Source organism: Mauremys reevesii, linkage group 1 (assembly GCF_016161935.1).
Source record: "Mauremys reevesii isolate NIE-2019 linkage group 1, ASM1616193v1, whole genome shotgun sequence".
Lineage (NCBI taxonomy): Eukaryota > Metazoa > Chordata > Testudines > Geoemydidae > Mauremys > Mauremys reevesii.
In genome coordinates, this window is record NC_052623.1 from 254,301,210 (window position 1) to 254,314,084 (window position 12,875).

The 12,875-nt window shown below is 45.2% G+C and overlaps 1 protein-coding gene across 21 annotated transcripts in view; it reads left to right on the plus strand.

Annotated features, from left to right (window-relative positions):
* BICD1 (BICD cargo adaptor 1) overlaps positions 1–12,875 on the plus strand; it is a 392,914-nt gene that overhangs the window by 266,792 nt on the left and 113,247 nt on the right. For 3 of the 21 annotated variants that reach the window (XM_039480665.1, XM_039480746.1, XM_039480675.1), the window contains one exon: positions 188–396. The exons of 14 other annotated variants lie outside the window; for them this stretch is intronic. In XM_039480665.1, coding sequence (XP_039336599.1) covers positions 188–396 — 209 coding nt within the window. Of the gene's footprint in view, positions 1–187; positions 397–12,875 lie in introns of those variants that run through there. 4 more of the 21 variants (XM_039480715.1, XM_039480789.1, XM_039480848.1 and 1 more) reach the window with 3 other exon arrangements.

Consider the following 12,875-nt stretch of genomic DNA (forward strand, 5'->3'; position numbering starts at 1 on the left):
AGTGCTGGTCCCTATGTGTAATCCACTGTGGATATGCATGCATTCCATGCAGTGGTGCCAGAATTGGGGGGAGTGAGGGAGGGCTCCAGGGCCATCCCACTTTTTGAAATGCCCTTGCTCTCCTCATGCCTCCAGTCAAGGAGATACACGGTGGAGTGGGCTGACCGCCTTTCCTGTTCCTTCCTAGCCATACCCATGAGGCGCAGAAACTGCAGGTTAGAAAAGGTCATGAGGCCACAGCTGGACCCAGGTCAGGGGACCCCCCTGTACACCCGCCTGCATCTATATGGAATGCACCTCCCACAACGAGGTTTGACTGCTACAGGGGAGTCCGTATCCACAGACCCCCATCAGGGTCTCATCAGGAAGGCAGAGATCACTCACACAAACATAAAAGTAGGTCCCTTTCTAAGTCAGTTATAAAATCATCTAACACAATTGTGCATAAGTCAAGCAAGCCTACTCTGTCCACCTCTAAGGATTTAGGATGTACAAGGTCCCAGGGCAGGACTCTAAAGCCCATAAAGCCAGGGCTTCTTTGATACTGGACCTGTCCTGACAGCACCCATTCCACCAGTACCATCCAAGTCAAAATATCAGGATCCATCTGTTTAGGTACGATCGAAGATACCTCCACTGGTGGTGGTAGCAATACAAAGGCCAGGTCTGCACTCAGAAGTTAAGTTGTACCCAACTATGTCATTTAGGGGAGTAAAAACTCCACACTCCTGAGCAACGCAGTTAAGCTGGCTTAACCCCCAGTGCAGACAGCACTAGGTCAAGAGAAGAATTCTTCTGTCGACCTCACTATCGCCTGTTGGAGAGGTGGATTACCTCTGTTGGTGGGAGAATCCCTCCCATCACCGTAGTGAGTGTTTACACTTCAGTGCTGCAGCTGTACTATTGTAGTGTTTCAAATGTAGACAAGCCCAAAGTCTGCCTCTTCTGACTCCTTTGGTATGAGTGCATCAGTCCCCTTGCACTCCAAGAAGGTCAGAGACCTATATCACACTGGAGAATATCTTTGCTCTTCCACCATCATCAGGACTTTCCCTTATGAGGAAGATTGTGACTCCACCGGGGTTGTTACCTTGGATAGAAGTCTATCCCCTCTTCCAGCTATGCTTTTTCTCTACCAGAACCATCAGTGGATATGGATTCTTTCTTCATAGAATCGTAGAATATCAGGGTTGGACGGGACCTCAGGAGGTCATCTAGTCCAACCCCCTGCTCAAAGCAGGACCAACCCCCAACTAAATCATCCCAGCCAGGGCTTTGTCAAACCGGACCTTGAAAACCTCTAAGGATGGAGATTCCACTACCTCCCTAGGTAACCCATTCCAGTTTTTCACCACCCTTCTAGTGAAAAAGTTTTTCCTAATATCCAACCTAAACTTCCCCCATTGCAACTTGAGACCATTGCTCCTTGTTCTGTCATCTGGTACCACTGAGAACAGTCTAGATCCATCTTCTTTGGAACCCCCTTTCAGGTAGCTGAAAGCAGCTATCAAATCCCTCCTCAGTCTTCTCTGCTGCAGACTAAACAATCCCAGTTCCCTCAGCCTCTCCTCATAAGTCATGTGCTCCAGCCCCCTAATAATTTTTGTTGCCCTCAACTGGACTCTTTCCAATTTTTCCACATCCTTCCTGTAGTGTGGGGCCCAAAACTGGACACGGTACTCCAGATGAGGCCTCACCAATGTCAAATAGAGGGGAATGATCATGTCCTTCGATCTGCTGGCAATGTTCCTACTTATACAGCCCAAAATGCCGTTAGCTTTCTTGGCAACAAGGGCACACTGTTGACTCATATCCAGCTTCTCATCCACTGTAACCCCTAGGTCCTTTTCTGCAGGAAAAAGGCAAAATGGAGATGTTTCAAGGGCCTTTTATAGCTTCTTCCATGTGGAGGGAAACCCATTGCCCCAAACAAAGCCCTCAGCACAGTTAGTGGAAAATTACAGCCACACAAGATGCAATTCAGTACCATGTGACCTAGTCATATGCCCTTGCATGCTTTGATGAGTCAGGGCAGCCGTTACCCGTATTCTAGCTAAAACATCCACATGAAAGTCCATCAGGTATGGATAATCTTCTTCCATGGCCAATTGTGTTTGTTGATGGGCCATAATTTGAATACTTCATTCACAATGTGCTGGCTAGACTGGATGTAAACTGTCTTGTGGGTGTTACCACAGGAGCAAACACATTTGAAATACAGGTACATAGTCAATATTCATAACTTCAGATACAAAAATGATGCATGCATTCAATTAGGATAATCACATTTAGCAAATCATAATTTTTCCATTTACACCTTACATGGCACACTTTGTATAAGATTTGTTGCAATTATATAACAGTGGTAGCAACAATGATCCACATGCTCATATTTTAATCATATAATGTCACACATGGATATTCACCCTACATGCAGATGTTTTCTCAGATTCATGGTGGGCCCCAACCACCTCCAATATAATGTTCTCCCATTTGGCCTTGCTACAGGCCCCAGAATTTTTTCCAAGGTCTTCCTGGTTATAGCAGCTTATTTAAAATGGAATGACTTCCCAGTCTTCTCCTATCTTGATGATTGCCTTCTCATTGCTGAGACATATCAGGAGGCCCACAAGTCGACCACATTCATTCTTATTTTCTTCCCTACGAGTCAGAGTCAACAGACTTCATAAGGGCCACCCTAGATTCACCACAGCGAGAGCTTATCTGCCAAAGGACAGGTTTCACACCATGAGCAACCTGATAGATCAGGCTGTATGCAACTCTTGAGCTTCAGTCAGAACTTTCCTTTCTCGTAAGGAACATGGCTTCAAGCACTTACGTTACCCCATTCACCAGACTCTGCCTGCATTGCCTTCAGGCATGGCTTCTCACTGTGTATTCACAAACCAAACACAACATGAACACCATGGTAACAATTCCTGCTAGAGTAACAGCTTCTCTAACATGGTGAAAGGATCTCCATCAGTTGTGTGTGGGTGTCCTCTTCCTACCATCCTACCAGACAAGATGATCATTAAAGACTCTCTCTCTTAGACTGGGAAGCCCATGTGGAGAGCCATATGGCTCAGGGCACTTGGATGTCCTGAAAGGCCAGGATGCACATCAACCTTCTGGAACTCTGGACAGTTTGAGATGCTTTCAAAGTCATTTTGCAATTTATATGGTCCAATCATGTCCCCACAATGTCAGACAATGTGACAGGGATGGGATGAGATCAATCCCTCTGCGTAGAATCAGTCACCCTATGAAATTGGTATCAAGAATCCAATCACAATGTCATTTCACCATCAGTCAGGAGTGGGAATTCAGTAGTAAATAACATTTCTGCTCAGTGGGGGACTCCCATCTGGGATCTGTTTGTCTCCCAAATGAACAGGAAATGTAACACACATTATTCCAAAGGTGCTGTAAGATTACATTCTCAGGGTGATGCTCTCCTTCTTTCCTGGTCGGGTCATCTGAGCTATGCCTTTCCTCCTTTACTATTCCTAGCTTGAGTCTTGCAGTAAATCTGTCAAGACAAGGCATGAGTCAGCCTCATTGTCCCCTACTGCCCCAGACAGTTTTGGTTCCTGAACCTCCTGTGGCTGTCATCCTGCCCTCTAATCAGCATCCAGTTGTTTCCTGTTCTCTTCTCCCAGGAGAGGGGCAGGATCAAGCATCCCAATCCTGAGATGCTTCATCTCATAGCGTATTTTTGGATGGGCATCAACACTAGAACTTTCCTGTTCAGAAGCCATATAAACCATTCTTAAAATGGCAGAAAAAGCTCCACTAGGAAATCGTATTCATCCAAGTGGAGGCGTTTCTCCATCTGGGTGCATCAGATGTGCATATCTCCCAAGTCAGCAGATGTTCCCTTCATTTTGGACTGTCTTCTTTCTGTCAAAATGGCTGGCTTTCCCCTCCACTCTATACAAGTCTGTCTGGCAGTAATCAGTGTGCGCCATCCACCAGCAGATGGCTATTCAATTTTCACTCCGATTCTTAAAGGGCCTAATTAGGACCTTTCCATCACTAAGGAAGCCTTCCCCTCATTAGGACTTGAACCTTGTGCTGTCTGCTCCCACTAAGCATACCTTCAAGCTGTTAGCTACATGTTCCATGTCTCACCTGTCTATGAAAGTTGCATTTCTTGTGGCCATAATCTCAGCCAGGAGTAAGATGAGTTGAGAATCCTAATGGCAGATCCACCATATACTTTATTCTATAAAGACAAAGTCTGTTTACGGCTACATCTGAAATTCCTTCCTACGGTTGGTTTGGAGTTTCACATAAATAAACCAATCAATTTACCTGTGTTTTTTCTGAAACTGCATGCATCTGTGGAGGAGAGGAAACTTCATTCCCTTGACCTATGACATGTTCTCCCCTTCTGCCTACAAAGGACAAAATTGATTAGAAAATCTCCCAGACTGTTTATTGCTATACCTGAAAGAGTCCAAGGTCACACTATCTCCTTTCAGAGGATCTCAGGTTGTATCTTATTTTGCTAGCAGTTTTCTCACCTTCCTCCCCCATAGTGGGTGAGGACTCATTCTACAAGAGCAAGTGCCTCTGGTTGAGGCAGCTATGTGGACTTCCATCCATACATTCACGAGACATTATGGTCTCCACAGGACTCCACCACTGACACATCCTTTGAGACAATGGTCCTTCAAACAGCTCTGATGCCTGCATCCTTGCACCTTCCTCTTTCTTGACTACTGCTTGTCAGTCATTCACCGTGGAATACACATAGGGACCAGCACTCAAAGAAGAAGAGGAGGTTACCTACCTTTATAGTAACTGGAAGTTCATCAAGATGTATTGTTCCCTTCTGTATTCAACTACTCGTCCTCCTTCCTCTCTACTTCGGACCATACTTGGAGTCACAGTAGAAAAATAACTGAAGAGACAGTTGGCCTGCTCTGCCATTTATCTCTTCAGTGGGAGGCATGAAGAGAGCAAGGATGCATGTGTGGGCCAGCTAGGGTGACCAGACAGCAAGTGTGAAAAATCGGGACACTTTCTTTTTCGCAGGAGCAGCGGGGGAGGTGGTATAGTTGTGTATATGAGACAAAGCCCCTAATCTCAGAACAGTCCTGATAATATCAGGAGGTCTGGTCATCCTAGGGTCAGCAGACACTGCTTTCAAAATTCTCTGACTCCACGCACATGCAGCACATACATAGCCATGGTGAAACACAGATAGAGACCACACGTTCGAAGAACCTCCAGCTACTATGAAGTAAATAACCTCCTCTTCTCCCATCATCGCCTGTAACCACTTATCTGAATTACTATAAAGAGTATATTACCATATAATTACCCTGAGATTGTATGTTATGATATTTACTTTGGGCCATATTCAGGATTCCATCTAATTCACTGGAAACCCTATGTATATATATGAAGCCAAAAATATAGCCCCAGGTCATCTGTCATAAATTTACAAGTGATTAAAGTAAAAGGAAGTGAGCTGATTATTTTTACATGAAATAAAGTATTTCTAAAACCTGACATGTTATCTGTACAAAGCCATAGTTTTCATGAAATAACATTAGGCATCTATAGTTTGTAAATATACCTCACTACTGATTCATTTTAGGCAGGCTTAATGTTAATTAAATAACATTGTATGGTATATTATCTATTTAGGAAAGAGAAAATACTAGTTAAGAATAACATTAAAAGGTTTTGCATAGTACTTTCCAACTGGCATTAGAAACACATGATTAGCTTTTTCAATCATAGTTGAAATCCACTTAAAAATATGCAGTAATTCTAGCTCAAAGAAATGGCAATCATCATTCATTACCTATATAATATTAACCATTAAACAGAATTTAATAAAAACACGCATTAAAACTATGTTGTAAAAGCAGCACACATCACAGGTGTAGGGATACACATGGCCAGTTGTAGTAATTTGCAAGTTTATTCCCAAATATGTGTCAAAAACTCCACATTTCCCCCACCTTTGTATTTTTTTGTTTTATTGTTAGTAATTTACTATCTTCTCATACTGCCTACACTACTCAACATAGCTGAGACTTGAACTCAAGAATACATTGCCACATTGATTTCATTCATATGTACCATCATTAGAAACACATGGGTTGCAATGTATCCTTTAATGATTGTATCCTATAGATCAGAGGTGGGCAAACTATGGCCTGTGGGACATATCCAGCCCATGGGACCATCCTGCCCAGCCCCCGAGCTCCTGCTCTGAGAGGCTAGCCCGTGACCCCTCCCCTGCTGTCCCCCCTCCCTCGCAGCCTCAGCTCGCTCACTCTGCTGCTGGCACAATGCTCTGGGCAGTGGGACTGTGAGCTCCTGGGGCAACACAGCTGCAGAGCCTGGCCTGACCCAGTTTCTGTGCTGTGTGGTGGCGGTGGCATGGCCTGGCTCCAGCTGGGCAGCACAGCTGTAGCACTGCCAGTCACCGGTGCTCCAGGCAGCACAGTAAGGGGGCAGGGAATATGGGGGGTTGGATAGAGGGCAGGGGAGTTTGGGAGGTGGTCAGGGGGTGGAGGTGTGGATAGGGGTCGGGGCATTCAGGAAGGGAAAGGGGTTGAATGGGGGCAGAGGTCCCGGGGGGCCAGTCAGGAAGGACCGGGGGTTGGATGGGGTGGCGGAGGGCAGTCAGGGGCAGGGTTCTAGGGGCAATCAGGGGACAGGGAGAAGGGGTGGTTGGATGGGGCAGTGGTTCCAGGGGGGGCATCAGAAATGAGAGGAGGGGTTGGATGAGGCAGCAGGGGGTCTGGGGGCAGTCGGGGACAGGGAGCAGGTGTATTTGGGTGGGGCAGGGGTCCCGGGGAGGCCTTCAGGGAACAGGGGGGGTTAGATGGGGCAGGATTCCCGGGGGGGCAGATAGGAGGTGGGGACTGGGCCACAACCCCCTCCCCTAACCGGCCCTTCATACAATAAACGAAACCCGATGCAGCCCGCAGGCCAAAAAGTTTGCCCGCCCATGCTATAGATGATCTAACTCTTGTCTATGTACAGCTGTATTAATCTGAATTGCTCAACTATATTTTTTTCTCTGAACAGAGATAGTGACAATGTCAGAGTCAATACAATGATAAGATAAATATTCTCTACAAGATTCAAACTGACTAGGATTGCAAATTATTAGTATTGTGTGCATTTCTGCTGCAAAAAAATTGCCCCTGCTGATGAACTTGTAATTTTATTTTCTTCTAATGCCTCTAATCATAGAATCATAGAAGATTATGGTTGGAAGAGACCTCAGGAGGTCATCTAGTCCAACCCCCTGCTCAAAGCAGGACCAACTCCAATTAAATCATCCCAGCCAGGGTTTTGTCAAGCCGGGCCTTAAAAACCTCTAAGGATGGACATTCTATCACCTCCATAGATAACCTATTCCAGTACTTCACCACTCTCCTAGTGAAAAAGTTTTTCCTAATATCCCACCTAGACCTCCCCCACTGCAACTTGAGACCATTACTCCTTGTTCTGTCATCTGCCACCACTGAGAACAGCCGAGCTCCATCCTCTTTGGAACCCCCCTTCAGGTAGTTGAAGATTGCTATCAAATCCCCCCTCACTCTTCTCTTCTGCAGACTAAATAAGCCCAGTTCCCTCAGCTTCTCCTCATAAGTCATGTGCCCCAGCCCCCTAATAATTTTTGTTGCCCTCCGCTGGACTCTCTCCAGTTTGTCCACATCTTTTCTGTAGTGGGGTGGGGGCCCCAAAACTGGAGCAATACTTCAGATATGGCCTTACCAGTGCCGAATAGAGGTGAATAATCACTTCCCTCTATCTGCTGGCAATGCTCCTACTAATGCAGCCAAATATGCCATTAGCTATCTTGGCAACAAGGGCACACTGTTGGCTGATATCCAGCTTCTCGTCCACTGTAATCCCCAGGTCCTTTTCTGCAGAACTGCCGCTTAGCCAGTCAGTCCCCAGCCTGTAGCAGTGCATGGGATTCTTCCGTTCTAAGTGCAGGACTCTGCACTTGTCCTTGCAGAACCTAATCAGATTTCTTTTGGCCCAATCCTCCAATTTGTCTAGGTCACTCTGGACTCTATCCCTACCCTTCAGCCTATCTACGTCTCCCCACAGCTTAGTGTCATGCGTGAACTTGCTGAGGGTGCAATTCATCCCATCATCCAGATCATTAATGAAGATGTTGAAAAAATCCAGGAGTCTGTCCTGGGACAGTCCGCTTGATACCGGCTGCCAATTAGACATGGTGCCGTTGATCACTACCCGTTGAGCCCGACGATCTAGCCAGCTTTCTATCCACCTGATAGTCCCTTCATCCAATCCATACTTTTTTAACTTGCTGGCAAGAATACTGTGGGAGATGGTATCAAAAGCTTTGCTAAAGTCAAGGAATAACACATCCACTGCTTTCCCCTCATCCACAGAGCCAGTTATCTCATCATAATTTTTTATTAATATCATTAAGAGGTTGGTGAGACAGAAATGTCTAATATTTCTTTATGCAAAAAAATGTTTTTATATACTAAGATGATATCCAACTTAGCAGTTCCATGGACAGAAAATGAGCCCATGCTTAATGTCCTGAGTACTGGGATATTTTTGTATTACAATAACTGAAATCACGTCCTCCTCCTAATATTTGTTTTTAAAGGTAGGAAGGTAGATTTGAAAGGAAACACATTTGGATAGATCTCTTTTTAAACAAGAAAAATTTGCATGAGTCTTTCTGTTCCACTCTACCATTATCAACCAATCACAGGAATCCTAGAAAAAATGGGACCTCTCTAGGATTATGGGGCCACCTCGTAGTAAATCCTTATCACCTGCTACTTTAAGGGTGAATTTCACTCCTTCACTGAGGGGGAAAACAAGATCTGTGCCTGAGTTAAGTCCCACTTAAGCCCTATTTTGAAGACTTAAGAGGTGCAGAGGCCTTGTGCTGCTCTCAGTAAATGGATGAATTTCATCCTAAATGTCACCCTTTTCTGGGTCCCCACCGCCCCCCCCCCCCACACACACACTCTCTTTATTGAGGATGACCAGAATAGGCAAAGAGCTAATTCAAATTCCTCCCCTAATGCCAACTCTATTTACACGTTGTAGCATCGCACTAACTGCAATACAAAGGAAAGTACCATCATAGTAAATTACATTGAATTTTTTCAATGTAAAACAAATCCAACTAGGAAAATATTTGGGCCAAAATATACAAGCCCAAGTTCCTAGAGTTATGTTTCGACCTCCATATGTTATGAGGCTCAATCTTACAAGGTGCTGAGAGTTCTGGCATTGACCCAGCTTGTGGGTCTACTCATGTGCTTAAGCATTTGGCTGGATCAGTGCTCAGCCCAGTGCAGGATAGAGCCCCCAAAGAGAAGTGGATTGATTTCAAAAGTGCTGAACCCTGCTTCCCCTGGTGAGTCCCTCCTAGAGAACCTCATTCTTCAAGGTGCTGGACACCCTCAACAGTGATTGAAGCCAGTAGGGGTTGAAGGTACCCAGCACCTTGCAGGTTTCATTCCATAATCAGGCATCTTCTATTTAAAGGCCTAAACGTGGAATTAAGAGCCTAATTTTAGGCATGCTGGATAGGGATTTTCAGAGGAGTCTAAAGGGGAGTTAGGTGCCCAATTGAATTCCAATGGGAGTGAGGCACCAAACTCTCTTAGGCTTCCCAAATTTGAAAACTGTGGCCTGCCATAATAAAACCACAGTGGTGATGATGTACCACATTCTTTTCTGTCTTTGAACAAATGGAACTACCAGTACTCCTTTTTTTTTTTTGTTTCCCTAATTAAATCCTTTATGTGCATATTTACACCTTTTCAACATGCTATAAATACCTTTGGCATTTCCAATTGATCCAGTCCCTCAGCCAATATCTGCAATGCACCAAAATTCTGTCCTGGAAGGATAATATATACATGAGAGAGTGCAGTTTCAAGGGCAGTTGTGCTTCACTGTGCTTGCCAAACAGACTATATTACAGGTGTCGGCAACCTTTCAGAAGTGGTGTGCTGAGTCTTCATTTATTCACTCTAATTTAAGGTTTCATGTGCCAGTAATACATTTTAACGTTTTTAGAAGGTCTCTTTCTATAAGTCTATAATGTATAACTAAACTATTGTTGTATGTAAAGTAAATATGTTTTTTTAAATGTTTAAGAACCTTCATTTAAAATTAAATTAAAATGCAGAGCCCTCCGGACAGGTGGCCAGGACCCGGGCAGTGTGAGTGCCACTGAAAATCAGCTTGCATGCGCCTTCGGCACGTATGCCATCAGGGCCGGCTCTAGGTTTTTTGCTGCCCCAAGCAAAAAAAAATTGGCTGCCCCCACCCCAGCCCTGGGCTCTCCCGCCACACACACCCTGCTGCCCCAGCCCTGGGCTCTCTTCCCCACCCCCACACCTGCACCCTCCTTCTGCCCCAGGACTGGGTCACTGGTAACTTGCTCCCAGGGGCGGGTCATTCAGCAGGAATTTTGGATGTGCACAGAACACAGACAGGATTGGTTCCCATATGGTTACAGAACTGCAGTAAAGTGGAACAGTTTTCAGCTTGTGTGATTGGAGGATATCTGGATGCATATTATTAGACTGTCCTCCATAAATGAGGAAAAGTTGAGGTGCCTTTATTATTCTTTTGTTCCACTCTTTGTTTCTATGGGGAATTTGCCAATGCAATATCACTGTCTTCCTTTTAAACAAATAAAACTTAAAAAAAAGGCAACGGCTGTTGAAAATAGCAATTCCAGTCCTAAAAACCACTGGGAAGCATTTCTTGCGCAATTTTATCCTACTTTTTCTACAGCAAATTACAGTGGATCAGTATATTTGATTTGGGAGAAATGAAGTGAAAGCTGCTCAAATTGAGCTTGAACACTCCTGAATTTTGAGGTGTTCAAATCTGGAAGGCAGGTGCTAGATTCCCTTTCTGAGTATTAGCTAAATCTGGAAAAGTCAATTTCCACTTCCATGGCTCAGAAGTGGAAATCTTCCTATGTGCCTGGTACTGTATATAAAGCTGCCCAGGTCCAGTAGAGCCTCCCCTCCCTTACTTTTCATTTTAAATTCTAGTGGGATCGACATACCTCCCTTGCTAGGCTTCAGATAGAGAGGGGCAGTCCATTTAGTCCACCCAATTCCTTCTTTGGGGGCTGCAAGGTGAGGTCACACCAGTATCCCTAAGCCAGTCTGGGGATGTCTTCTGAAGGGGATATCTGGGCCAAAGCCTTCTACTCCTTGGGCACACTTGTTCCCCATTCACAGTGCCATCCCGCTCTAGCAGTGAGCTCTCCATTCACAGCAAGCTGCAGCATGAGGTTTCACCTACCATACTCCCTCCCCCTCCCTTTCCTGTTGCTAGCAGCCAAGGGAATGCTGGGAAATGTAGTTCTTTTCCTGCTCCAGAGCTGGCTCTATAGGCAGGGAGCTAAACAAGGAACTACAGCTCCCAGGGCCCCCTGTTGGTTCTCAGCTCCCAGGCTGGATCCCTGCCAGCTGCCGACCTTGCAAATGGGCTGCCCCAAGCACCTGCTTGCTTTGCTGGTGCCTAGAGCTGCCCCTGCATGTCATAGGTTGCCTATCCCTGCTATAATACATACTGAGTAAAAAAAAAAAAAAAAAGACATTTCCCAGACAGCCTGAAAAACAGCAGGTGTTTATGGGTTGATTTTATTCACATACTGTAGCTGAAGCTTGATGTGCCTGATGCTTTACTTGAAAAATTAAGGACTGTAACTCAAGCAGGGCTCACATGTAAAAGCTTTCTGGTAGTGCAATTCACCCCTGCAAAGACAGCCTGGCCAAATGAGATGCTGTAAGGGGTGAAGTTTACCTTGGGTGAATATTGTTTCTAGACTAGTATTTAAAACAATAGGCAATGAAACCTGTCTTAAGCGACAAACCAAAGTTGGTTAGAGACCAAACAAAGCATTACTGGAAATCTTGGGGCTGTTTTAAAGTGGTTGCTAGCATTAAAGCAGCAGTTCTTAAACTGTGGGTCAGGACCCCAAAGTGGGTCGCACCCCCATTTTAAAGGGGTCACCAGGGCTGGCTTAGACTTGCTGGGACCCAGGGGCTGAAGCCGAAGCCCAAACCCCACTGTCCGGGGCCAAAGCAGAAGCCCAGGACTGGAGCCAAAGCCCAAGGGCTTCAGCTGTCGGTGGCGGGTCTCTGGTTACAGGCCACCTGCCTGGGGCTGAATCCCTTGGGCTTTGGGACCCGCACCCAAGGTGGTGGGACTTCGGCTTGCTCAGGGTTCAGTCCCCCCTCCTGGGGTCATGTAGTAATTTTTGTTGTCAGAAGGGGGTTGCGGTGCAATGAAGTTTGAGAACCCCTGCATTAGAGGGTACTTATCAGTGGTGCTGCCCCTAAAGGCAGGTTTCAGTGGATTTGGATAAATGCACTAGTTGGTACATTGTATTCAAAGCAGATGAAACCTTGCTTCTGAACTGGCACCCTCAGTTTAGTATGGATCATCATATGAGCATATAAAATCCGTAGTGTGCAAATCAAATGACACTTGTTAATTGCTGTTTAAATTTGATCCCACCATTTTGCCCATGTATTCATTTACCCTCACAACATTCTTCATCTAAATATGTAAACAAAAGTTGTGTGTCACAGTTCAGGGCAACATCACCTGTCTTCCCCTCCATGGTCCACCAGGGGCACCCACTCTCAGGCTTCCACGTCTCCAGACATTACCTCTGTTTGGTAGAGTCAGAATGCCTAAGCAGGTTTGCTTTGCTTTTCTCCTCCGAGACTATAAACAGCGTAATTACCCAGTTGTAAGCAGGGATCCTAGTTTTCCATGATTTAAAAAAAAAATTCTCCAATTAAAAAAAAAATTAAAATCTGTGGTTTTCCACGATTAAAATGAAATGCTGAATT